This window comes from Syngnathoides biaculeatus, chromosome 19, assembly GCF_019802595.1.
Source record: "Syngnathoides biaculeatus isolate LvHL_M chromosome 19, ASM1980259v1, whole genome shotgun sequence".
NCBI lineage: Eukaryota > Metazoa > Chordata > Actinopteri > Syngnathiformes > Syngnathidae > Syngnathoides > Syngnathoides biaculeatus.
Genome location: NC_084658.1, coordinates 15255108 through 15282767, shown reverse-complemented (window position 1 = coordinate 15282767; position 27660 = coordinate 15255108). Strand labels below are relative to the sequence as shown.

The 27660-nt window shown below is 47.5% G+C and overlaps 1 protein-coding gene across 2 annotated transcripts; it reads left to right on the top strand.

Moving 5' to 3' along the window:
- The first annotated feature begins 8829 nt into the window (after nucleotides 1-8829).
- On the top strand, nucleotides 8830-27477 carry cdh19 (cadherin 19, type 2). Of its 2 annotated transcripts, XM_061804717.1 has the most exons (13): nucleotides 8830-8861; nucleotides 13934-14036; nucleotides 14212-14447; nucleotides 14508-14802; nucleotides 15986-16105; nucleotides 16594-16761; nucleotides 18251-18441; nucleotides 18500-18753; nucleotides 20522-20658; nucleotides 20751-20872; nucleotides 21407-21524; nucleotides 22242-22493; nucleotides 23881-27477. In XM_061804717.1, exons 3-13 carry the CDS (start codon nucleotides 14229-14231, stop codon nucleotides 24348-24350), a joined length of 2346 nt encoding a protein of 781 aa, XP_061660701.1. In that variant the 5' UTR covers nucleotides 8830-8861; nucleotides 13934-14036; nucleotides 14212-14228; the 3' UTR covers nucleotides 24351-27477. The 2 variants fall into 2 exon arrangements, with proteins under 2 accessions (XP_061660701.1, XP_061660703.1); XM_061804719.1 differs by lacking the exons at nucleotides 20522-20658; nucleotides 20751-20872; nucleotides 21407-21524.
- Nucleotides 27478-27660: the final 183 nt, after the last annotated feature.

Genomic DNA, 27660 nt, shown 5'->3' with positions numbered 1-27660 from the left:
TAAAATTTTTTCTTGGTTTTGTAGATTTTTTTCATCTTTTTAGTCTTTTTTTTTTTTTTTACTTCATGAAATTCATTTTGAGATTTTGATTCACATTTATTTAAAAAAATGTTAACACATTTTATATTGATTTTCTTTTAATGTAGTAAAAGTTTTCTTGGCTCTCTTAAGTACATTTTGCCTTTTTTACATTTTTTTTTCTTTTTACATGAAATCAATTATGTATATATATTTTTTTGTTTACTCTTGTACACTTTCACTACTCTTTGTTTACGTTTTAGATTGTCACGTTTTTTTTCCTATTTAAAAAAATAGTTTTTTTTCTAGAATATTTCATGTCACTCTTAGTGTGCGTAAAACAAGATTATAGAAAGTAATCAGTAATTATAGGTTATTTAATATAGTATATATAATATACATAATAATATTATAATATAAATATAATTATAATAATTCTAGCAGAATACACAAATAAATAAATAAACAAAAACCATGAAGATACATTATATAATAATACCGTAAGAATATTTGATGAAGAAATTCCTTTTTGCAAATTTTCAGCCCCCCTCCCTCACCACATTTCTCTGGAATTCCAAGAATTAAGCGCGTAACGTCGTCACTTGTCAAGCGTCCCGACTGCTTTTGTGTCCCTCTGCACGTTCGCGTGGCGCTTTGAGGGCTTCTTGGCAAACAAACAGCGTGAGAACCAAAATAGAACAGTCATTACGGCTGACATCTTTATCTGGGCTCTCCTTGATTTAACAAGCGGTCTCCCACGGAGCTCGTCCCCCGCGGCCAAGTGTTGCCGCCGTTTGTCGCCGCCGCCGCCGCGCGCGCGCGCCAGCCGGCCGGCGAGCCGGCGTCATTACGGCCGAGGGCGTTTTTTTTTTTTTTTTTTTTTTTAATCGTGGGGATGCTGTTTGAAATGCGGCACGGGCCTTATGCGTAATGCTATTTATCACACGGTGGAGGGGGCATTCATCACCTACTTCCGCTATTTATTGTCACAAACAGGCGGGTGGAATGGCGACGCTTGTGGATAACGACCCCAAACAAGGAGGCCGGTTGGCTAACTCTACATGCCAACATTAGCATCTAGCTAAAGGAATCCGCTGTTGGCGGAAGCGATAGAAGTTGGATACATTCAGCTATCCGTGGACGTGACGACATCGTCGCTGATGTATGAACTTCTTCAAGTGCTCCACGTGCGAGTCGGCGGCCGGCGAAAGGATTAATGGTACGGCGAGGCGGGATCAATTGCAATTAGGTGCGCGTCGCGCAGTGTGACTGATAAGCATCGCCGCCATCGATCAACCGCGCCGACGCCACAGTGAGCTCGTCCACCTGAGGCGCCGGCCGCTCCTGCGGGAATGTCCGCCAAAGATCTTTTTGCCCCGCCCCTCCCCGTGAATGGCGTGAGGGGAAATCGGGAAGCCGGCAGTCGTTTGGATACGGATGTTCGCCGGCGTCGCGCCGGTTAGTTGCTTGGTTAGGATGTCAGTTTGTTAGCTGGTTGGTTGGTCATTTACTCATTTTGTTGGTTTTATTGGTTGATCCCTTTTTTTAGGTAGTGGGCTGTTTATTTTGGTGGTTGGTTGCTCAGTTATTGTGCCTGTTGGTTGGTTGGACTGTCAGTTAATTAGTTCATAGGCTATTTGGGTGGTTGATCAGTCGTTTAGTTGATGGTTTGGTTTGGTTTAGTTAGTTGGTTGCCTGGTTTGTTAGTTTAACAGTTGGTCATTTAGTTGCTTGAATTGTTAATGAGTAAGTTAGCGGGCTAAGATTTTAATTTACCGTAATTTCCGGGCCTTTAAGCCGTGACTTTTTTCACACGCTTTCAACTTCGCAGTTTATGCGGCGAATTTGTGCATTTTTTTTTCTGACAGCCGCAAGGGGGCACTCGAGCGGAAAAGGTAAGCGTGAGACCGGTGGAATATATGTGCCGAGGAAGTGACTTTTACCAGTCCAGCCCTGTTAACGCTTGCCCTAGTGTGTTACTGCCGTGTCTCAGTGATTTTTACCGGTATGTTTTTTTTTTTTTTTTTTTTTTTTAAACCGGCCCTGTTAGTCTTTTTTGTAAATATCTCGTGTTTCAATGTGGGCACTTGCATAACCGGCTGCGCCGGGAATTATGGTAGTTGGGTTGTGGCTGTTGGTTGATTAGCTTGTTTAATAAGTAAGTAAGTAAATTACGGTTTTGGTTATTTAGTTTGTTGGTCTCCCACTAGTTAGTTAGTAGGTTGGTTGATTGGTTAGTTAGTTATTCAGCTGATCCTCATTACGCAGAGCACACAACGTACTGTAGTTATGTTTTTTAATCTTAGGCGAGAGAATTAAAAAAAGCACTTGATGGTCCCTGAAGTGAACCGTTTGAGAAAAGACTTTTCCACCCCATGAACCAGAGTCGCCTGCTCTCTTAAAATCAACGACGCACAACGACAAAATGTAAAGATTTTTTTTCTCCTCGGCTCTCGCGAGTGGCGCGCGAGTTTGCCACCCAACGCTAACGGGATGCGCGGCGAGGAAGGAAGAGCGTCGTCGGCTCGGCGACCTTGACTCCGCTCGGCGAACTGGCGGCCCGGCCGGGGGTGGCGATTTACGCACGTCGGGTTATTTACGGCCTCGCGCTTGGCTCGTGAAATGAATTCTCCGCCGCCACCGCAAGGAAAACATGAAAAACGCTTCCGCATCGGAAGGACACAATCGCCGTTTGCGCCGGCCTCCAAATGCCAGCCGCGTGCGTGCTAAACTCCGCCATCTGTGAGACGTAACTTCATTTGAGTCTCGAACACGCTCAAGTTTAATGGTAACAACTGGCACTGTTGAATGTTAAATTGGAAACGGAGACTTTCTAACACTTTTTAGCACCTGCTCAAAAGATTCATCCAACTATTTTTCATTTCGTGTGACAATTACTGTACTATTTGTAGAGTCCAACCAGGATAAGTGGTGGGTTACTATTTGTATGATTTATTAAGTCCACGCAGGCGGGGCCGGGATTCAAACCCCAGTCCTCAGAACTGTGAGGGAGATGCTCTCATCAGTTGACCGCCGTTATACCCTTTTTCATGACATGTCTTTCTTCCAGTTGCCTAAAATGGTATCAAAGGCCGGCGCTATAAGGTCACTTGTTGCTCTGACAACTTGCAAATGCGTTTTCGTGCGGACAGAAGTAGGGAAAAATTGTTTTTCTCACAAGTTGTTTTGTCGTCGCCGTCGCGCCGTTGACCCCAGCGAACACTTCAGGTGAATTGCGCGTCGCCGGAGTCGGCCGGAAGGCGAAATAATGATGCGGCTCACGCTGCGTTGGGCCGCCGTGTCGGCGCGTTGACTCCGGCGAGTCCTCGTGGCTTGTTGACATGGCGACAAGATGGCCAATTATCTGGGACGCGACACCTGTGACCCTTACCGCTTACTGTAGGTGTAACGTTAGGACTCGGTTGTCAAGGTTACGCGCTAGTAGCATTCATCAAAAGAGAACCAAAACGCACGATGACAAAAGTGTCATTTCAACCCGGTGATTGGGATTAGCTTGAGTGCAGTCTTACAAAAATACAATTTCAAAAACAAAACAACAAAAATATCAGTGACCAAAAGAAATCAAACAATCCGGACATTCCCGCAGCATCAGGCCCAGCATGACGGTTGCCGTCATGACGATACGGACGCGACGAGAGACCGCAACGCGCCGCGGTCCGCGTGAACCCCGACCTCGTTATTTCATGTCGTTAACGCCCCTCGCGCACTGAAGACATTGCGGATGCCCGCGACCTCGCATGCCGCGTCGGACTCGCGTTCGCGGGGGTGAGGGTGGGCGTGGGGGGGTGGTGGGGGACGGGCGGTCTTGGAACGCATCCCAGCATGCAACTGGGCAAGAGGCTGAGTACATGTCGGGCGGGCGGCCAGCTCGGATGGCGGAGCTTCCGACGACTGAGGTCGCACGCCGTGACGTTAGTGTCAATGAAGACTTTGTCGCCTGTTGTTATGCCGATGCGTGTATGAAATCCGCATTAAAAAGAGACGAGGCCAATTGCGACCTGACATTGTTTTTTAATTATGTTCTATACAAATACAAAAAAAAAAAGAATCCGGGCACAGGTTTGACATCGATAACCTCTCACTTAAACTTTTATCGGCGAAATCTTTGAGGACTACTCATTAAATCCCACACCCAAACACCATTGATTTCCTGTACGTCACGAGGCCGATGGAAAACCATTTCACGTAAGCGTTTCTTTTTCCCCTCCTTGCGCGGACCACAACGGGGAGGTTGCATCGGGAAGGGCGTCCTTTGTAAAAACCCTGCTCAACAAATCACATTTCATTTGATTCAACAAAATACGAGTTCATTTCACAGCATTTAATGAATAAATGGATGCTGGAGTGGGCATTTTCTATTGAATAAAAAAAAAAAAAAAAAAAAAGCAAATAATTAAAAGTACAATTCAATCAGTTAGAATGTAGGTAAACACAAAAACATGAATAAAAACTCATTTGCATTAATTTTACATACTTGTTTTTTTGAATTTTCATTTTTTATTTATGCTTTTATTTTCATTAGTATGTATTTGCATTTATGTTGATTTAATCCAAGTTTTATAATTTTATATTTATATTTAAAAAACTATCATTAATAATTGCAATTATTTTGTGAATTTAAAGGAATTGTCAAATGTAATCTAAAAGATACTTAATATACTAGAAGAAAGATCAGCTACTTAAATAATCATTTCAAAAAGATTGTATTGTTAAAATTAATAGTAGTAGTTAATAGTGCTTTTTGATGTATTTTTTTTTTTTAATTTTGAATTATTTAATAAACTGTTGAAGAAACATTTTTCAAGCTACGCACCTTCCAATTTTGTATTATGATCTTATTTTTGAATACAATTTAATCATCTTAATGAAATGAATGACGTTCCTCGAAAATGCCTTCAATGAATTCAGTAACAATAGAAAACACGGCATGATTTTTCCCAAGCGTCGTCCACCCTTGGGCTTGTGGACCCCCGCGACCTTCGAGGATCGCCGCTATCGAAAACGGATGGATGCGTGAATAGCCGATAAGAGCTGCTTTAAACATCAAATAACTGCAGTCTTGCTTGTAAGGTGAACAGAAATGTAAATGCCTACAACTGTGTGACTTAATGGCGCTTAACAGCATCCAGCTCGGACCGGTTCCCACCATGCAAATTGAATTAAAAGCCGACCTCGGCGTAAATGTTCCCCGACTGCCGCGCGCACATTTTTGTGTCGCCTTCTAATTGCCGGGCGAATGTCAAGGTGTCCCCGTGAAGCCTCGGCTCCGTCCCGCGAGCTTGTAATGGCTTTTCGCGCGCTTCCCGTTCACGTCGCCTCGCGAGGTTAGAAACCAACACGAAGGGGGCGCCGCGCGCTCCTAATAGGAAAGTTGCGAGCCGGACAATGATTACGAGGGTGCGCGTCTGACCTCCAAGGAAAAAAAAAAAAAACAAAACACCACGTGCCGAAATAATAATGCCATTCAAATTCCGCCCGGCCTCCTCGTGGATTTTTTTTTTTTTTTTTTTTTTTTTGCCGGCTCGTTCTCTCCTCCACGCAGGAGCAGCGGGGATTTCGTCTCAAGGATTTAAAGACGCATTTCACAGAAAGCCGGCGTAATTGCCACCTAAAGGAATAAGATGTCGACGTAAAGGGTGACTTACTAGAGCGCATTTTCACCTTTACGATACACGAGGAAAGCGAGCTTTTATTAAAAAAGCTCGTGGAACAACTTGTAGCCTGGCAAAAAAAAAAAAAAAAAGAAGAAGAAAACACAACAACAAATGAGCCACGGGAGACAGAATACAATCCAGATGGAATAAATACAACAAATGATCCGACGGGGGGGGGGGAGTACGAGAGCAGACGAGGAGGCGATTGGCTCGACGGATGTGAAACGAACGCCGAGAAAGACGATGACTCGAAAATAAACCGGCTCCATTGGTCCAATAAGCTGCTCTTTGAAGTCCCGTTTTTTTTTTTTTTTTTTTTTTTCTTCTTCTTTCAAATCGTCAAAACTCCCAAAGGCCTCCCATCGATTCCCATTCCATCAAATCCTCGCCGCCGCCAAACGTAAATGCCAGCAGGAGCGCCCTTGATGGGAATTGATTACTTCTGCCTGATAATTGCTAAAAGTTGTTGTCGACGTTTAGGGCGTGAAAACACCCAAAAGTCCAAAATGAGTCGGTGTTTTCTGCTTTGAAATCCCAACTTGGCATTAAAGCCGTCAACACGGCGGACCAATTTGAGACGTGTTTTGGTGTACCGGGGGGAAAAAAAACCCAGCTTGAATAAATCATAATGAAATACCGCGTACTTGTCAGGTGGCAACTGTACATCAGTCATGATACGTAGCGCCGAATGCAAACTGAACATTAATATTTAAATACTACAGAAGCAGATGTGAACGGCAGCAAAAGCGACGCGGCGGGCCGAATCTGGGCCTCCGTCGGCATCCGTGCGTCCTCTGGACCGGTATGAATCCCGCGTGACGTTCTTCCTGTAACCTGTGTAGGAATATTTTTGTCAACGCGGCTTCATACGGTGACAGCGACGCCGGCACATCGCTGTTATCTTTAAATGGCGCCTCTCTCTCGTCCTGACACCGGTTTGCGCTCGTGCGTCGGCGTCCCGCGGGTGGCTCAGAGGACGTCGTCAGGACACGGCGGCTAATACATGCTAATGCCGCCTTCTTCCTATTGGCCGAGATTGATGGCTAGCCGGCGCTTCTCATTGATCAGGCCGACACAATCTGCGTCCGCGATGAGGGCGGGCCGGCGGGATTGCGCAGTCTTCCGGGGAGGCCTCGTGCCGGAGGGGACGGCGGCGCGGCCGATCGATAACGCTCGGCTTATTTGTGTAAATACTTTGTAACCTTGCCCGTTTATCGTCGGCGAGTGAGAAAAGTGCACCGGGAGGATGCGGCGGGCGCGCTGGGGGACGCCGCACTTGACCCGCCGTGTAATTTTCTCGGGGTCGGGCGCGGAGGTTGTATTACAGGAACGCTGGGAATTAATTATGCATTCATCATCGGCGTTGATGGATACCACGCGATCAAACTCGGAACTATATTTCCCCCGAGACGCCACGGGAGGGGCGTGCGGCTTCCGCCGTTTCCTTCGGAAACACGCCGCGGCTTCCCACTCTCGAAACTTGAAACTTTGCTCGTGTTCTGAGTGCGGACTCGCAAGACTTCATTTGAATACAGTAATAGCATCGTCCCTTGGCCCGTTATTAACGATCCCCTCCGGCATGCACAACACAAATAAAACAGAGACTAGAAGGAGTGCACAGTCAAAAGGGGGAAAAAAAACATAGGTTACAATGCACAGTATGTACTGCATAAATATGTAATCGCTGCTCTCGCCACTTTTACACGATCACATCGACCTCACGCAGTAGAAATAAACGGGACAGTGAGCATAACATCTCGATTTTCTTGGATTGCGGAGGAATATCTGCCCCACTCCATCAGTGACGGGAGGGGGGGGGGGGGGTCGCTTGACAAACGAGGGCGGCGGCGTCCTTATTTGTCACCGGCGTCCGTTCGTTTCCCACGGCTGGAGACGCAAAAGGCCAGAGAACATATGAGCCGCATGCATTTTTAATGGCACACCCTCATCAGATCCGTCGCGGGCGGCGGAGCGGAATACCAACGCGGTTGCGACAACTAGGACGGCGCCGCGCACGTGCCGGGCAAGCGTCAGAGGGCACGGCCGACCGCCGCGATGAACGCCGCGCATCTTGCGGCGAACTTTGTCTCGGCGCTTAATGAGGAAATAAGTCGGGAAGGTTCGGACAGGGAAAAAGCTGGGCAATAATCACCTTCGTAAAACGTGTCGGAGACCTCAATATGGAGACCATCTGTGACACCACCTGTGAAGACGCCTGTTTTTTTTTTAGTTCAAAAATGGCTTATTATGAATAGCAGAACATTATTTTTAGCATGCCAGCACTCACAGTATTTATAAAAACATGCTCACTCTTTAAAGCTCAAACAATGTTGGAAAATAAATGTTGTTTAGCGTGTGCTTTTCCTAGCTACGCTATGCTAGCTTTATCTTAGTTGTATGAAATTCAGTCTAAATTTATGAATTCCCTGTCAAATGAAAAGTGCGTGTCTCCAATTTTTGAGTTTTACTCCATTTTGGTATAGAAAGAAGAAATTGATTTTCACATTTCAGTTTAAAATTTCCTAAAATATTACAAAATGGAGATAGCAAGCATGCTAATGCCACCTTCTTCCTATTGGCCAAAATACAGTTTGCAAGTACAGCTTTGTCATCGTCACTACGAACACATTGTTGCTTTCCAGTGAAACCTAAAACATATTTACAAGAAAAACAAAAAAAAAAAAGGTTTGAAATCTTTTGTTTTTATAGTGAGAAAACAGATACTAGCCATGGATAGCAAAGATATGTTAGCATGGAATAGTAGCTTTCTGCTACGGTTTAAGTTCATGTTTGATTTTTTTTAAACTTTTATTTAATTTATCAAAACATTTTTCAAGAAAAAGGATTGTTCTTATTTCACATTTAAAGATGTCTAATATTGCAAGAACATTTATACAAATTTTAGAAATTTTTTTCTTTTTTTGCTTTGTTGTTCTTTTTTTTTTTTTTTTTTTTTTAGATTTTGGAGGGATTGTTCTGCGATGTTCAAACCACCGACCGGTCCACCATCCGGCCCGACACATCGTAATGTGAGGCTTTTACCTGCGTTATACGGCACAATCACGGCAATTTGACCGCCTCACCTTTTTGGATGGCGCGAATATGCTGAGCGTCGACTGGCTGCCCCGTTACGTGTGCCGTCCTCAAATGTCACCGCGTTCGCAGAAGGTAAATAAATTCCAAACTTGAATCTTTTATCCGCCATCATTCTAATGAGGGAGAGTCTCAATTAGACAAGGTCCACGCACGGGCCCAGGGTTTAAATGTCACCTCGCGGGTCCTGACATTTCTTCTTTTGATTCACCGTCAGGATCGGAGAAAGCCAACGACAAACACCGGAGGCTCGCCGGTACTCGGGCGACATTTACGCCGCCCCCCCCCCCCCCCCACGTATAATGATGGCATCCATTACGTGTAGCCGATAATTAGCCGCGTTGAAATGAATGCACTCGACTTTTACCTCCGGCGCAGCGACTCTAATCGCAGGGGCCAACGTGAGATTTTCTTGAGCGTGACGGCCATTCAAGGGCCCATGATTGTGAAAATTATTTTAATGAGCTTGCGCCGCAGAAGAAACTAAGACTCGCTTGTACTCGAAGCTAATGTTAGCGCTGTCGCTGGCTGCAGGAGAGCGACAGATACAGCTAAACGGTTCAAATCGATTTCTTTTGTGGTTTTTCTCATCTGGAGGAATGCGTTCCAAAACGCAACCCCCCCCGCCCACCCCCCACCCCCCTCCCATCCGATCACTTGCACAAGCGTTTGCCTGACAGTGGGGGAATAATCATCCGTCCCCGTTCCAATAAAGCGCTCAATTGTTCCGCAAAATGACAGCGAGAGAAATAGAAATCCACTGGTACGTCCGGCTCGAGTTGGGCGGGGGCGGGGGGGCGTCTTCGAGGGCCGACTATTTGCATGAAGGCCGCGAGTGTCCGGCACAAAAGCTCCAGTGTTTGTTCTTTGACACAAAAGCTGGGCGAGAAGAAGTCATGGGGGGGGGGGGGGGGGTAAGAGGGCGAGGAGAGGTTGGTCGCTTCTTTTCTGTCTTGATGACCATTCGCCGTCGCGGCCATTGTGGCGACTCAATCACTCGAGACAGATTGCGTCGCCCGACGTCCCCGTACCCCCCCCCCCCCCACGCCCGCTGGTCTCCGGAGCGGCACAAACGCACAGAAAACCAAACAAACAAACAGGTGGGTGTGGCGCGCGGGGAGCTCGCCGATCTTTTGTCGGGAGATAATTAGATACGATTGCCAAACGCGCAGCGAGCGGTAATGGCGTGCGGAGAAACGCGACACGGGGTTGCAATAGAGGCCTCGACACAAAGACGGGGAAAAGTCATAATAGCCCAGCACAATTTGGAAGCAGTCAGGCGGCTCTTTTGTTTGCAGCGTTTCCTGCTTCTTTAGCGTCAACAATGTTGTTTTCTATAGCTTGGATAAGTGCTTCTTTTTTGTCGTTCCTGACAATGGGGCGTCATTTCAACTCCAAATCACTTGAACTTGCAATCAGGAGAAGCTTTGAACGACTGCATCTGTGTTCATACGCATTTTTAAGGACGTACCTTCTTTGTTTTGTGTTTAGCACGCGCTAAGCTACAGTCGCAATTGTCTTTGATGCAAAGTAGCCAAAATAATTTCACGATTCAGACAAAATGATAACGGAAAGCGATGATAAAAAAAAAAACTAAAAATTGTGTGTTTTCAGATAAACATTCGAAACTAATTTGCAAACTTGTTAAAAGTTTAGTGCACGAGTTTAGATGTAATTTAATTAATATAATTTAGTTTAGAACACATCCAACTTGGTGTAGGTTTTTTTTTTTTTTCATTTTTTTAAGATGACAGCCCATCGATGTGATGTTTCAGACAAAAATCTAAAATATTCTTTTTGGAAATTTGTACTTGCGTGATTAGGTTTTCACCACGTTCATTTCTGGAAAGTAAACTTTAGTTGCGTCTTGGCATTAATTATTATTTTTTTCCTCATCTAAAGCAAAAAAAAAAAAAATAAAAATTGTTGACGTGGTTTCACGGCGGCTGATTAACGTCAGTGGGAATTCTCGCCTCCGACCGTTTCCGCTCCGTGTGCGTGTAAATAAATAGCGGCAAATTGCTTACTAACAAGTACATGATGCTTTGACATTTCCCTCTTGTTTCGTGCTCATTTGGGTCCCGCTTGTAAGAAAACAAGCGGCGTGGCAGCGCTGATTGTTTTTTTTACAAGGCTGAACTCAAAACAACACGTCCCATATGACCAATTAGGATATTTTGTCTTGGAAGGTTGATCCAAAAGACGTCAGGCTGAGCAGATGAATTTTTGTGCGCGTTTTATTAGTCAACAAACATCGGGCAATTCAAAGCACCCGTCCGCAAATGTGAAAGAAGAAAGTTTTTGTGTTTTAAAAAAGAACAACAAATGTTAACGGTCACATTGCATAATAAAAATGAACAGAAAAGCTGGGATCAGGAGTTTAAAAGTCACTTTCTCACAGCATGTGGCCTTCAATCAGAAGGCTTGTCTTTTTTTTTCCAGGACTTTGGTGTTTTGTCGTAATGACCTCTCTTATCCTTCATGACAGCGCCACCTTGAACAGTTGACACAAACACAACCAAGCGAAGAGAAATAAACAAAAACTGATTAGTGAAAAGGGAAGGGGAGATTAAAAAGTCACTTTTTCTTCACATTTCCCTGATAACAAGGAGTTTTTTTTTCCGGCTTCCAGGGTTACATTTTGGTGTTGGCGTTGTGTTCTGGTGAGCTCTTTCTTATCCTTAATATAACGTGCAAAAAAAAACAACCAAAAAAACAGCTAAAAAAAGGTTTTTCGCACTTTGTCCCAGCTAAAAAGCTTTTCCTGCTTCCAGGGCTAGTTTGAGGTGTTTTGCTTTTTTTTTTTTTTTTTTTTTTTTCCCTTCTTTTTTTCCATCCCAGTGATAACTGCTGCCTTGCGCCGTAAAAATAAACACAGCAAGTAGACGTAAACGTCCTTCACGACATAATTTGTCTCCTTTTAAAAAGGGCTTTTCCTGTTTCACGGGCAGGTTGCAGCAAGGTTAATGCGATCATTTCCTTTGTGCAGTTTGTGCGCATATCAGATTACTTTGACGCCGCGCAGAGCGGCGACAACCCCCCTCCGGCCGGCTCAGCCCCCTACTTCCGATGTCAGGGCCGCTTGTACCCAAGAGTTGTAATGTCCCGACTCAGGTGACGGAACCGCGTTTCCCGAGCACGCAGCCGGGCGGGAACGTGATGTGACGGTCTCGGTGCGTGCCGTGCTCAACGTTGTGCGACCGCCGCTCGTTGCCACGCTGTCACGCGGCAGCCCGCCGCCGCGCACGCACGTGCGACGCTGCAAATAGCGACGAGTGAGGCTGGGCGCAGGGTCGGGGGAGGCCCATTAGCCGTAATGAATGGCTGCCAAGCGCGGGGCAGGCTCCTCGCGCGGCGGATGCCGCGTCGACGTCTCCTCTGACAGGAGAAAATTGACCGTAGGGCGCACGGGCGCGTCTTTGCCCATCTGTAATTGATGCATGTAAAAGAAAAGGTTGCTGTAGTAAATCAATCACAGGGATGGCGCCCGTTATTATCGTGACGGGAGATGTCACGGCTGGGTTCAACATGCGTGGGTTAGCTGGGAAAAGTTTGGAAACCTGTTAAGCTTCGTATGGAAACTCCGTAACGTGTGAAAAAAGCCACCTTGCACAATCAACAATAAACACTAAAAAATAAATTCTTAAATAAAATTAATACAAATATAGTAGTCCAAGGTCATCTTTGCATGCGTGCCTTATAATTATGGCTGCAGCAATTGTTTGTAAATCTATTGTATCGTATTATTATTTTCAGAAGTATTATTAAACAGAGCACGTGCGTGAGGTGCAGGTATTCGTCTTTTTCCACATTCTACTGTAGTATCTGTGAACCCTTGAGTGTGTCTGTGTATAGCTTTAAAAGGCGGGCCCTGGTCCGGTGAGTGACGTGGGCGTCAGCGAATGAGAGCGTAGAGTTGACGGGCTGTGAACTGCCCGTCAACCAAAGTAAACTGTACTCAAAAATGCTGTCAGTGTTCATGATAAATGCCACCTCGCACAATAGTAATAAACTGGAATCAACATTCAGGAATATTATTGCATTCCAAGCAATCCCTCCCCTTGCTCGATATTCACGCTAACAGCCGCCTTGCACGATAGCAATCAGCACAGTCCCAAAGCACAATTTTTGTTGTTTTTTGGGGGGGGGATGTGAGCTTGGGTACAAACTGAAGCACGATTCACAGATTTCTCATCTCAAAACATGTCAAACCACATTTCTGTGAACACGTGAAGCTAGCTGAAGATGTTGCACAATGGAAACTGCGACACGCAGCGAGGGGGGGGGAAAAAAAGCCTTCTTGTCCGGCTCGTTTGCTCTTTTTCGAAGGGGGTTAGCAGAAAACAGGGCTTTTTGTTCTCTTCGGAGCGCAGACAAGGCCCGGTATTGTGCTTGGTTTTCTCGGGTCCGGTGCGACGCCGCGTGGGGACCCCGCAGCTGACTAATGAAGACTTGTAATGAGATCAATGCCGCCCCGGCTAGACGTGCTCCGATGCCGTGATTGCGACGAGGTCAAGAGTGCGAGGGGAGCCAAAGTCACGCGGCTTTTGCACCCACCGGGATAAAACTGCGGGACAAAGATGTCCTCTGCTGTTGTTTCCTATTTAGCAGGATTTGCTTTTGCCCAAGTATTGCAAAGCTAACTTGTCACGTACGCCGTAATCGGACTCATCTCCTCGGTTAGCGACTTCCTGTTTGTTATGCGTGTTAGCGTTCGTGGCTGAATGAGCAAATTAAGCGAATCCTGTGACACCTTCCTCAAAGAAGTCATTCTATTCATTTTAATTCTTATAAAGCGTACATCTGGTTTTTTTTTCCAACTACAGTCATCCATCACAGTTTAATCAACTTTATGTATTCATATCTTTTCACGCCATGCCCATTTGCTAACCATTCATCATGTGCGCTTAATTGCCAGGCGGCGTTTAATGAAACAGACGATTTCTCCACAACAAACTTTTTTTTTTTTTTTATTCCCCTCAACCTCTTTACCAAGCGTTTGCGCGACAAAATGCAGGGGAGCTCGCAAATGTAGTTGGCGTAATTAATGTTTTGGCTTTGCATCTTTAATATGCTCATTCTGCAATCTCTGTGAACTGCACGGAGCGTTTTCTCTGACTAACGCCGGCGCTAAATGTCGTTTGCAGGGACGTGAAAACGACGGGGGCAGGTTGCCGCCGGGATGGCGACAGATTGGACCGCCGGCGTGAAAACTTGGTCGTTTGCAACCTCTCGTTGTTGGTTTCTCCGGTAAGCTCAGGAAATTTGAATTGCTGTCCAGATTTTTTGTCGTCCTGGCCCCATCTGTTCATTTTAAAAAAAAAATCTGCGCTAAAGTTTGCCTATTCATCAAGCTACTAGCTGTAATAAAAACTAAAATGAGGCCAACACTTTCAATCCGTCAATTTGACCTGTAACTTGACAGGAGAGTTTGAAGCAAGCATGGCAGCCGCAGAGTACGCCAAAGCGAGGAGTTTGTTGGCAGCGCTGACGCTGTTGGCCCTGCTGAGCCACAGCGATGGCATCGCCGAGGGTCAGGAAACCGCCCGCCTGGCCCCGGACCCGAGGGCCGCCGGGCAGCACCGGCGCCTGAAGAGGGGCTGGATCTGGAAGCAGCTGTTTGTCCCGGAGGAAGACCCGATTCTTCGCGTGATCGGCCAGGTACGGAAACTCCGACCGCGTCCTTCACGCGGCAAACTCAACGAGCCTCCCGTCACGCAGCTCAAATCCGACTCTGATCGCGGGGAGTTGGGCATCCAGTACATCCTGTCGGGGGAAGGCGCCGGCGACGCGTTCGAGATCGACGAGTACTCCGGCGAAATCCGGACGCTGAAGAAGCTGGACCGCGAGGAGAAGGCCTTCTACGTGCTCCAAGCGCAGGCCATCAACCGGCGCTCGCGGGAGCCGGAGGAGCCCCAGTCGGAGTTCATCATCAAGGTGCAGGACATCAACGACAACGCGCCGCAGTTCCCCGACGAGCCGTACGTGGCCAGCGTCCCCGAGATGTGCCCGACTGGTACGGCTGACGCGCTCACTGACTGGGACGCTAGCATAGCAACAATTAGCATCACAACACTAGCTTAGCAATGACCAAAATACCTTAGCTTGGCAAAATTAGCTTTACACATCTCTAAGTTACCAAGACATAATATTCCTCCAACATAAGTATGTTAGCACACCAAAGTTAGCTTTGTTTCTGCATAAATATGTTTATGATAGCATAGCAGCGTCGGCTATACACAGCGATAAGGAATTTACCATCATGTCATGAATTTTGTGTCATTCCAAGCGTGTCAGCGAGTTAACATTAGCAACCCAACCTCCGAAATCCCAGCCGCACCACCGTCATAAATACGTATTTTTTTTTTTTACTTTGATTTACGCAGATGCACTTTTTAAAGCTAACTTATATCCTGGCTGCATATTAAAAGCGCAGAAGGTTATATGAATGTCTGTCATCTGTCCGCATGCAGGAAGTTAAAAGTATTGCTTTCTGTATCGCAGCCCAGATGCTTTTTTCTTCTTAAGTAATGTTATTACAGCCGCTGCCCTTTCACAGCGCAAACATTAGCATTTCAATTTATGTGTAATCTGCCTGTTGCGGTATAATATCTCCCTCCTAATAAATCATAACGTATTTGGCTCGGAATGAGAGAGCGGGGACGGGTGAGGGTTGAGCGCAGACGACTTTCGGATACGGAAAACGCCGACGAAAGAGACGTGCAGAGGTGATTCCGAAAACGACGAGGCTAACGACGCGAGCCCCCAAACTTTATTTCTTCTCCCAGAAAGCCTCTGTGGGGTGCGTGACATAATGCCAGGGGTTTTTTTTTTTCTGGCTCAAATTAAAAGTGTTATGTTTTTCTCAAAACAATTAACACCACCTGGCCTTGAAAAAAAAACAAAAAACAAACAAAAAAAAAAACCCTAATTTGATGAGACATCCCTGAAAAGCCAAAGATACTGCGGTCGTTTGCTCTCCCAAAAAAAAAAACAATTATTACCTGTGTGAATATCCCAAAAATTCTCCAACACATCGACAATTGCCGTTTTTAGGATGGGCTTCTCTTTCTGATCGAGCCAAAAGTGGCCCAAAATTTTGCGGGTTTTGCTGCTTCCGAGGTTTAGATGAAGGAAAAAAAACCGTGTTAAGAGGAAGTGGCGGTCCCAGCTAACTAACGGTGAACCCAACCTGACAGGCACCACCGTGGCCCAGGTGACGGCCACGGACGCCGACGACCCCACGTTTGGCAACAACGCCAAGCTCCTCTACTCCATCCTGCAGGGGGAGCCCTACTTCTCTGTGGAGCCAAAGACAGGTAACAGCACAGACTTTTAATCCCGGTTTCAGGGATCGAAGAAATCGACGGACGGCGATGTTGTTTTTCAAAGCACTTTCTAAACTTAGCTCCTATTTATCGACGCGATCATGCTACTTGTCCCCAAATGGTTAGCTCGGCCATCCGTTGACAGATTATTATTATTATGCCTCGCAGCGCTTCCCACACATGCCGTTGACCTTTAATGAGCGGCGAAGTGTTTAAATGCAAAGCCGTGCGCGGATGTGACTGAAGGGAAGACCCGGCAGCGCCTCAACCCAAACGTCTCCAAGTGGTCGATTTGCCCACAGCGTCGTTTAACCTACACCAAAAAAAAAAAAAAAAAAATGAATACATCATTTTTATTCTGCATATTCTACATTTCCCAACAAGTGATCGACGGTCCTAACAAAGCGTTCGCCCGTTCCTGTTGTTAACTGTCGGCCTTTGGAAGGTCACTGGCGGTCTCGCGACATCTCGCCCCGCAGGGATCGTCGTGACCTCCTGGCCCGACCTGGACCGCGAGGCCAAAGAGCAGTACCTGGTCGTGGTGCAGGTGAAGGACATGCTGGGCCTGAGCGGCGGCCACTCGGCCTCCGCCACCGTCACCGTCAGTCTGGATGACATCAACGACAACGGGCCCATCTTCCAGCATCGTCAGTATAAATTGAATGCATCTAATCAAATCTATCTATCTATCCGTCCGTCTGTCTGTCTTATCTATCTATCTATCTATCTAATCCATCTCTCCATCTATCTCTTTCTATCTAGCTATATATCCATCTATCTCTATGTAATATATCTATCTATCTATCTATGTAATCCATGTAATCTATTTCTCTCTTTCTCTAATCCATCTCTCCATCTGTGTATCTATCTCTCCATCTATCTATCTCTTTCTATCTAGCTATCTATCCATCTATCTCTATGTAATCTATCTCTCGATTTCTCTATCTATCTATCTCTCTCTCTCTCTCTCGCTCTCTCTCTCTCTATCTATTTCTCTCTTTCTCTATCTAATCCATCTCTCCATCTGTGTATCTATCGCTCCATCTATCTCGATCTCTTTCTATCTAGCTATCTATCCATCTATCTATCTCTCTCTCTCTCTCTATCTATTTCTCTCTTTCTCTATCTAATCCATCTCTCCATCTGTGTATCTATCGCTCCATCTATCTCGATCTCTTTCTATCTAGCTATCTATCCATCTATCTCTATGTAATCTATCTATCTATCTATCTATATCTATCTATCTATCTATCTATCTATCTATCTATCTATCTATCTATCTATCTATCTATCTATCTATCTATCTATCTATCTATCTATCTATCTATCTATCTATCTATCTATCTATCTATCTATCTATCTATATCTATCTATCTACTATCTATCTATCTATCTATCTACTATCTATCTATCTATCTATCTATCTATCTCTATCTATCTATCTATCTATCTATCTATCTATCTATCTATCTATCTATCTATCTATCTATCTATCTATCTATCTATCTATGTCTGTCTCTGTCTGTCTGTCTCTGTCTCTCTCTCTCTATCTCTCTCTACCTCTCTCTACCTATCTATCTCCCTCTCTCTATCATCCATCCCTCCATCCATCCATCCATCCATCCGGCTCGCTCGCTTGCTATTTTTCGAGCTCTTCGCCCGTTCCTCGCCACGTTGTCGTCGGAGGTGGGCTCCATCTATCAAGCAGTCATCTGTCGACTTCCGACTTTGGAATGAAAAGCAATAAGACGGTGGCAAAAAGTGGGCGGCCTCGTCTGGCTCATCTGCATGTCGCCCCGCGGACGGCTCCAATCCTTCACGCGTCGTATCGTGACCTTTGGAAACAAACGTTCCTGGTGATAAAGCTCGCGCAACGGACGCTCCGGGAAAGAAATCAATTCTGCGGGAGTGAGACGAGGGCGGCCCGCCGTCACGTCCGCGTTCGCCGCAGACGTCGCCGCCGCCGCCGCTTATCAATGATGTATGGCCGCACTAGTGTCTGAACTGTGCCCTCTGTTTTGTCACATCGTTGCAAATTAGAACCAGCAGTGACAACACGAAAGTAATCAATAATAAAATCCACGGGTGAATTTGAAACGGTGCGTACGGAGGACGTATCCATCATCTCCGTTTCAGATTTATACACCTTCGCCGTTCCCGAAGACGCGGCGCCGGGCACCACCGTGGGCCGGGTCAAGGCGGAGGACGCCGACACGGGCGTCAACGCCAGGATGAACTACAGCCTGCGGGTCGACCCGGAAGAGGACGCCACGTTCACCGTCCGGACCGACCCGCTGACCCAGGAGGGAGTCATTCTGCTGGCCAAGGTGACGGAGCGCGACTTATTTTATTCGATTCATTTCTATAAAATGCGTTCATTTGCAGCCGTTGGACTACGAGAGCAAGCGACGCTACGTGGTTGTGGCGGAGGCCGTCAACGAGGAAGTGGACCCTCGCTTCCTGCCCCGGGAGGAGTTCTCGGACCGGACCACTGTGAAGATCATGGTGGGCGACGTGGACGAGCCGCCCGTCTTCCTCTCGCCGGCCTACGAGTGGAAGGTGGCGGAGAACGCGGCGGCGGGGATTGCGGTCGGTGCGGTCAGCGCCCGGGACACCGACGCCGCCGCCGACGGCGTCAGGTAACTCTCCGGCAACGGCGGCGCGCCGCTGGCAAATCCGTGGAATCGCTCCGCCTTTTCATTTTTACTGGCCATCCAAAATGGCACGACATTAATTTGATTGATCGTTCCGTATTCGGTCCCAATCAAAAATATGAAAATTGAAAAATGGGCCACAATACTCGGTTTGATTTGATTATTTAATTGGGCAGGTCACGTTCAAATTCAGCATTAAAATCAAGTGCAGTCCCGTGACCAATTTTTCATATTTTTCATCTAAGTGAAAATATAAATGACAAAAACCTTGTAATTTGTTTATTTATTTATTTATTTGGGGGGGGGGTGTCAATGTTTGTTGTTTATAAACCGAACGCAAAGAACAAATGATACACGGATTTTCCTCCACGCGGTGAAAAATGATTCAATTTCAAACGATGTTACTTCCCGGGCGCATCCATTTTTACCCTTGATCTCCGCACCCCCACCCATACACGGTCATATTTATCTCATATTAGTTTACTCGGAAATGAGCCCCGCTGAATAAATCATCCCGATTTTTTTCGTTCTTTTTTTTCTTTCTAGCTCACAGGCTTTTCCTATCTATAGCGGCATTATCACAAAGCGACGTCGGCCACGACGCGGGAATGTAATAAAGCGTCCCGCGCGGCGGCGTACGGAATTGTGATCCGATGTCATTTGCAAGTGGGGCACGTTTTTGCGCCTGGAGTCCGTCGGAGGCGAGCTCGCCAGTGGCAGGCGCCGCACATCATCCGGCGCCCGCCGTCGATTAGTGTCCCTTTGGTGACGCCGTCGCCTTGATGAATACGTCGGCGCTGACATTTTAGGGCTTTGCAAAGTTCCACTAAAAATGATGAAGTTTGCTCTTGTTTTCCGGGTCGTTCGGGGCAGAATTGGCGAGCGCGGCGTGATTCATGACCAGTCGCGTGGTTAATTCCATTCCTGATACTGTCCGCTGCTCCAACGTAGAATTCCATTTGCGAGTTTCTCTAAACAGGATCCGTTTCTCATATCAACTTCTGCCTCATCATTTTTTGAAGCAAGCGCTGAGTTGATCTTTCATTGATGTTGAGTTCCACTGCAGCCCTGGTTTTTGCGCCGACGCCCGCTTTAGGAGTTCTGTATTTCCGGCAGTGGCGTTAGTTAGCGGAACTTGCCACGGCTAGCATAAATTTCACAAAGTGTTGGAGCAGAGTGACACTTTAAAGCTTCTCAAACTGGCGCTGAAATGCAGCCGGGGACAGAAATACGTCTTGCCAGCCAGCAGTTTTTGCCACGCTGCCCGCATGTCAATCGGGGACGCGAATACGCTTACAAAAACTGCAAAGCTTAAGCTGACAAATGCTGATGGCCTCACTTCTGTCCGAATGACACTTTCAAAGAAATAGAAGGAAAGAATTCTCCATTGTACAGTATTTTTTTTTTCCTCACCCTGTATTTGCAATATAGACAAAGGCAATCCTAAGCGCGATGACACCGCCCCATCCATACCCTCTAAAAAAAGGAAAACAAAAGCGCAATTTTGAATTTGATTCACTATTACACTTGGAAAAAACTGTTTAATTGTAACTTAATGCCATCAGAGAAAACGTCAAACCAGTTTCTAGAACTTTTTTTTTTTTTTTTTTTGTCATCACACCCTCACCTGCCTAAAATGAAGCCAAAATGAAGCCAATTTGCCATGACGGCAATTCACTTTGTCACGCTTTGAATCCTGCGCATCCCCTCGGACGGCTGGAAAGTCAAAACCCGCCCGTGTTCCCTCCACCAGATATTCTTTTGACAAACAAAGCGACGCCGCGAAGGCTTTCAGGATCGACCCGCTTAACGGAACCATTACCACCGCCAAGGCCCTGGACCGGGAGACGTCCGCCTGGCACAACGTGACCGTCATCGCCAGAGAAACCTGTAAGTCTTCCGGGCACGGCGCCGGGCGTCAGGCGGAATTGTCGAAGCTTAAGATAACAACCCCCCCCCCCCCCCCGCCCTTCCTCTCTCAGCGCAGCAGCGTTTATCCTCCTCGGCGGTGGCGTCCATCAAGGTGCTGGACATAAACGACAACGCGCCGCAGCTGGCTGGCCGTTACCAGCCGTATATCTGCGAGGGGGCGCGGGCGGGAGAGGTACGGACGCCGCGGGGATCCGATACGCTGGCGATTTACGCCCCGCTGTATATACTTCTGTTTATCATGTCAGTATCGGATCGGAGTTATGGAGCCCGGGGTGCGCTCAGATTGGGAATAAAATCCGTGTGGACACTTGAAGGCCATCGTAATTGCATGATTTATTTGAACTTTAAAATAGTCCAAGAAGTGTTTTGGCGTTGTAATGATAATAAATGTGCTTGTTTTGTTATTTGTTGTGACCTGGTCGATAAAGTTAGTCATGTTTCCTGTGCCCGTTACATTCATTTTTGTCACGTTGGCTTAGTCGGTCGCGTTCGATATTGGCAACAAACATCGTGTCCCGTATTGTGTGGACTCGTCCTGGGAACTGGCAGCGAGCCCGGCGTTGCTGCGCAGAAGCGCGTTGCCGTTGCTGTGAACCGTGACCCTGGCCGATTTCCCGAGCCACCCTCCGCTCACCCCTGGCATCTTTCTTTTTCTTTTTTTTTTTCTTTTTTTTTCCCCGTCTTTCACTTTCTCCCCGCCTCTCAGCTCATTCAGCTGCTCAGCGCCACCGATCCGGACGAGCCTTCGGAGGGTCACCACTTCTATTTCTCCATGGTCCCCGACGAGCACATCAATCCCAACTTCACCGTTCGGGATAACCAAGGTCCCTTTGCCTAAACTGCTTACACGTTGTATTTGTAGGACTTTTTCTTTCTTTTTTCTTTTTGTGTACGACTCACCAGTGACAAAAGAGTTGAAAAGAACGCTGGATCTCAACAAGGTTGAGGACAGCACGCTGTGATAGTTTGTCTTAGTTTTCTTGGAAGGAAACTGAACAAAATGTTCAAACGTGGTCATTCGTTGTTTTTTTTTGTTGGATGTGGTGATGCACCCTCACTTTTAAACCGCAGGATTTTTCTCGCGCAGTTCGCGTCAGGTATGTTACACGTCGCACTTTGAAAGCGTCAAGCAAACGCCGCATTCTCTGATCTCACACGGGAAACTCGAGCGTTGATCTGCTGAATGTCGACAGACGAAAAGAAAAAAGATGCGCAAAAAGTGAATTTTGTTGTTTGGGTAAAAGGGGGGGGGGGGGGGCTTGAGCCGTGCATGAAGTGAACCCCCCCCCCCCGTCCGTTCCTGCTCAATCCCCCGTCCATTCGGGGCCGTGTTCCATTCTTAAGTATTGAAACTGATATTCCAAATGTGCTTTTACACATGCTGAATATTTCATTTTCTCTCTCAGCTTTGAAATGTGTTCCATATTCACCCGCGCGGCTTATTCCCCGCCCCCCTCTAAAAATATCATCACTCACATGTTTGTTTTTTTTTTTTGAAAGCGCCTTGACTGAGAAGTCCTCCTTCTCCCCATCGCCCGCAGACAACACGGCGGGCGTCGTGGCACGCAGGAGCACTTTCACCCGCAAGGACCGGAGCCGCTACCTCCTGCCCGTGGTGGTGACGGACAGCGGCTCGCCCGCGTTGTCCAGCACGGCCACGCTGACCATCAGCGTGTGCGCCTGCCGGCCCGCCGGACGCTGCCCCTCCGGGGGGGCGGAGGCCCTGGCCCTGTCCATGGGGGTCAGCCTTCAGACCTTCGTCGCGCTTCTGGTGTGCCTGGTCTCGGCCGCGGGTGAGACAGCCCGGCGATATCGCGCAAAGCTCGGGAAAGAAACGCGACGTCGATGTGGTGCGCAAAAGCCCCAAAATAAAAGCGCAAAGCCGCGGTCGGAAAAGGAAGCTCGCAGTCAAAACCAAAAATGACGCGAGGCCTATTCGCCAAAGATGCTCCCTGGGCAACGTTGCGCGACCACAGTGGCGTCCCGCACGTGTGGTCGCAACTGCATCGACATCGCCGCCCGTGTTTTTGTTCCGAGGTGAACTCTGCGAATTGATTGCTTTCTCGGGGGGCGGAAGAGGTGTTGGTGCTAATGAGATGTGAGCTATTGGGTTGCGGCAACAAAGGGGACCGCAGTGTCTGATGACTAATTTTATCTCTGGGAGGAGGAAAAAAGGTGCATTAAAAGGACGTGTTAGGGTCTAACTTAAGGAGAGACGCTAGTTGTCAGCCATAAGCCAGATGCTGACACATGGACTAACCTGCCACCCGCCCCGTGATGTCACAAACTCGGCCGCGCCCCTTAACCCATTGACCGCCGGGCGTTCGCGGTTTGATACTTGATCTGTTCATTCTCCCCCAGCAGATCCGCTGAGTTAGAGCGTCCCCGCCTGCCGTCGCCATGGCAAGTACGCAAATACCAATCCGAAGTGTGGGAATGTTCCATTAACAGACCCCCCCCCCCCCCCCCCCCCGTCGCAAACCCCAACTTCAAAACAGCCTCCCGCGTCTGACGAGCCGCCGCCGCCGCCGCATTGAGGCCGAGCGCCGTGGTCCCGGTGAAGCTGACGTCACCGGCATAGTGAAAGAGCTTCCTTATGACCTCTGCTGCTTGGTGTGGTCCCCTCACCCACGCTATGAAAGATTAATGGCGATGCCCGCTATGCTAACACCCCTGACAGATGAGAAGGAAAAAAAAAAAAAGAGAGAGAGAGAAAAGAAAAACAAATGCTGCTGTAACACACTTTGGGTACAACGGCTTATCTACCTCTGAGGTGTGATGATTTTATTTTATGTTGTACACAAGTATTGAGACATGCTTCTTAATCAATGTATTAACCAATCAGGGATTCGGCTACACTAAAATATACAAAATATAGAATAATACAGATCGGTCCAAGAAGATGAGCCGGAAGAACAACGTCATTGATTCTCCCAAAAGCTGGAAAAAAAAAAATCTCTTTAGGGATTTTTTCAATATCCTTGATCGGGGCGCGAGTACACCCAAATTGTTTTCTTAATGAGGAAAACTGAAGTCAAGGATATCAACTAAATGCTTAAATGTTGATCCGTATTGTGGAAAAATATAAAAAAAAAAAAAAAAAAAAAAAGCTCAATTCTTACTGGAAAGAGCTAAATCCTAAATACTTCCTACCAACCTGGTGCCCTGCCATGTCTGCAGCCTCGTCGGCGCTCGCGCTGCTGCTGTGGCGACGCAAGCACCAGCAAAAGGAGGCGAGCGAGCCGGAGCTGCCCGACACCGCGCCGCAGAAAGTGCCGTACTACACCGAGGCGGGCCCGGCCCGAGACCCGCCCGCGCCCGCCCTGCTGCGCCCGCACCCCAGGAGACTCGAGAGGAGGCTGGCGCGGGAGGAGCTGCGGGCCAGCATCCGCATGTCCCTGCGAGAGGGGCCCGAGGACGACGTCTTCAGGCAGTTCATCCTGGACCGGCTGGAGGAGGCGGACGAGGACCCCGACGCGCCGCCCTTCGACCGCCTGACGACGTACGCGTACGAGGGCTCGGGATCCTCGGCCGGGTCGCTCAGTTCGCTGGAGTCGTGCCACCGCGAGAAGCCGGCCGGCGTTCCCGGATCTCAGTGGGCCAGGCTGGCGCCGTGGCACGGCGCCGGGGACGACGACACCGTCTTCTGACGGCCCAGATATCAGGTGTGACGAAAAAGCGGCCGGGACTGCCAACATTTCAGCACTAGTTTGCTCTAAAATAGTTCGACCCGTCTCACTTCTGGGCTTCCCTTTCGGACTTTGGTGCTGCTCCCCACTTTCCACTGTGCTTCTTTTTCAGGCTTTCCTCCCAAAACCTCGCTGTGAAACTTTTGAACGCTCTTGTTGTGAGATTTTTGTTGCATGCTGCACATCAAGATTTGTTACGCTCTGCGTCTTTTTCAGGCTTTTATCTATTAGGACAATTTTGTAAGCGACTTTTTCCTTTTCCTGCTGTCACACTCGAGAGAGACAAAGTGTGACGAGCGAACATCGCTGCTGCTACCTCGAGCATCTTCGAGCTAAGCTAGCTTGCAAAGCTTTACCAAAACGAGTATTTGAAATGATTGATGTAAAAATGTAACCCCAAAGAACATTTCTTTCATATGCTATTTTATGCTTTGATAAGTTGCATATTTATCTTGTTTTCTCCCCATGTAAAGGACATTGTTACTGTTACTGTAAATTTTCATCACATGATCCGATTTACAATCGAATATTATATACGGCAGGTGCGAACGCTCGTCATGATTCAGGTTGGAGCGAGTGCGTGTTTTTCCAAAATAAATATATCCGGCGAATGGCTTAAGCACGCGCCAGTGATAAATACGCGTCAGGCGGCATTATATTAAGCCTGCCGGGTGAGTCAGCCAATCGGGACGCGTTTTACGGGAGGAAAAGTTCCTCATTTGAAATGTACCAAAGCAAAAAAAAAAAAAAAAACGTGCATAACGATGAGCGTGAGCAGCGTGGGCGATTGCGTGTCCCCCCCCGCTGGCTAATTGGGCCGAATGTTCTGCCCGACGTAGCAAATGCGAAGAAAGACGTCGATCTTGTTCCCTTTGCCGGAGCCTTTTGTGGTCGTAAGTGCTCGATTCACCTGGTCCGCGCTGCCAACGCCGCGGCATCTGCGGGGGTCTCTTTTTCTTTTTTTTCTTCCAGGCCGCTTGGCCTTTTCCCCTCAACGATTGTTCAAAGCCCCCTCCCTCCCCCCCAGAAGACTGAAGAGAGACCTCTCGAGGCTCGCCGGCGACCCGCACAAAGGGTATTGATTTCGTCCGTGTCGCTCCCCTCGAAGTTCTCTCTCAATGGCGTTCAAAAGTCGCCGGGCTCCTTTTGTCGTTTAAAAGCCGGGGGCCCGCGGCCGACTCCAACACGCCGGCCCCTTTTCTTTGCGTAATTATGTCCATTCCGCAGCTTGCACCTTGGCACAAAGATCCGAGCGATTCGTTTGAAGACGGACAAATTACCTTTTCGCCCGCCGTTCGACCTGAAATTAGATTACAAAAACCAAAAAAATTAAATATTTAAAAATGGCTTTATTTATTTCGTGTGCACTGAGGCAGTTCTTGGGGGAAAAAAAAAAATACTAATAATAATCGAGTAAACTGATTTTAGACTCATCAGTGTTTGATGAATCAAAGAAGATCTTGAAAAAGTAAGACGAATAGTCCGGAGAACTGTGAAAGATTAATGATAAAGTGCGATCAATCATACATATAGTATATGCACATACATAAGACGTTGATAGCAGATGCTGATATTAAAAACAAACCAACAAAATGAATTTCCCTTTTGATTCCAATTCTATTTATTAACATCAGACAGATATTGAATACATTTTGGGAAGATCTGCGGGTCGTCGTTTTCTACAGACAATTGTTGTGAGGATTCTCTCGTTGTAAACGCGCACGGAAAAACAAACGCTACGTCAGGATTAAACAATTCCAAAGATGCCCGACAGCATTTTAACCCGCTTAATAAAGTTTACAGAAGACGATGATGTTTTGTTTTTGGTTTTTTTTTTTGTGACTTGACGGGAAAAGCTCGACGCGAACTGGAGCCAAAGTCGACCTGAGTGGGAGCGGACGGCGAGCTTCAATCGCGCATCGATCCTTTAAGTTCTCCGACCACGCCGTGGTCACGTGACCGCAGGCAAGACGCGCAGTCGCGGGAATCAATACGAGAGCATCGCTCACGATAGCGGCAGCAAAAAATGTCCCGCGAGATCTCCCGGTAAAGGTTTCGTTCGATTAGATGCGAGGACAGGTGAGGACGGCTGCCTTTGGGTTTAGCTGCAGGGTCGCGAGCGTCGAGACGGCGCCTGAGCCGCCCCGCCCCAGCCCCATCTCAGCACAACATATCGGATGCCCTCCTCATCTTTGGCCCGGTCACTCCCACGTTCCTCAAGAAATTGTTCAAAAAAAATCAGATTCCCATCCAAACGCAGAACTTTTTAGAACGGCCAGAGCCGTCGGCTTGAAACTGGGGTCGCATCAGTGTAGGTGAAGGTTGAGGTTGAGGTTGAGGTTGAGGCCGGGGTGGGTCAGAGCGAGTGGACAAATGGATTTGGTTCAAGCCAGAGCCAGTTTTTGGGGCAGTTCGCTCAAGGTCGGGCAAGGCAGAGGTTGGGGATGGTTGTCAGGTTTGAAGGTTAGAATTAAGGGGAAGGTTAAAAGGTGGAGTATCATCGGACTTGAAGTAGTTGTGAAATCAGGAACAGGGTTAGAGCTGGTTTTGGGTAAGGTCGGAAGACTTTTTGGCTTTTAGATGGGTCGGGACAAAGCAAGAGAGCCTGCGGTTCACGTGTCGGGTTAGTCAAAAGGACTGCTTTGGTCTGGTGAAGGGTTTTTGTGAAAGTTAGCTCACGGTTAGTTTAGTTAGTTGAAGATGTTTGGGCTAACGCTCGGCGATAAAGTTGGGGTTTAGTGGTTTATGGTTTAGTACTACGATTAAGGGGTCAAGTTTGTTGTTTTGGGAAGAAGCGGTTGGGCTTGCGGGCGTGACGACGTCTTCACCTTTGCCCGCCGAGCGGACGCCGTCAGCGCCAAATGCGTCACCGCGTTACTCTCGCCGCGCGTGACATCACGTCATTGAAAATCTCCGTCCGTCCGTCCGCCGTGCGCGTCATCTTTCATAAAGAAAAGACGTCAACTTTCTTTCTGCGAGTGAAACGACGAATGACTTCCACGCACTTTTTCTCGCCTTCATTTTCTCTTTCCTGATTACGAGCGCAGGCGCGCTCTCGGATGATTGGTGAAGTCGTGTAACTTCAATCTGCAGCACGGGGGGGGGGGGGGGGGGATTTTTAATTTTTTATTCTTATTTTTTCTGAACTCCGTGTCCACGCCGGGCGACGTCGGCTTGATTTAGTCGACTTTGACAGCGCAGAGAGCGACGGCCGGCGCTAATTAGCTGCCGTTCATAATTGATTGGAGCCGGAATGGAAGTAATAAATGGA

Excerpts from the sequence above, each read along its gene's own strand:
- cdh19 (XM_061804717.1), top strand. The coding sequence starts at position 14,229 with ATGGCAGCCGCAGAGTACGCCAAAGCGAGGAGTTTGTTGGCAGCGCTG. Across the intron at positions 14,448-14,507 it reads TTCTTCGCGTGATCGGCCAG|CTCAAATCCGACTCTGATCG; the intron begins GTACGGAAACTC and ends CCCGTCACGCAG. Across the intron at positions 14,803-15,985 it reads CCCCGAGATGTGCCCGACTG|GCACCACCGTGGCCCAGGTG; the intron begins GTACGGCTGACG and ends CCAACCTGACAG.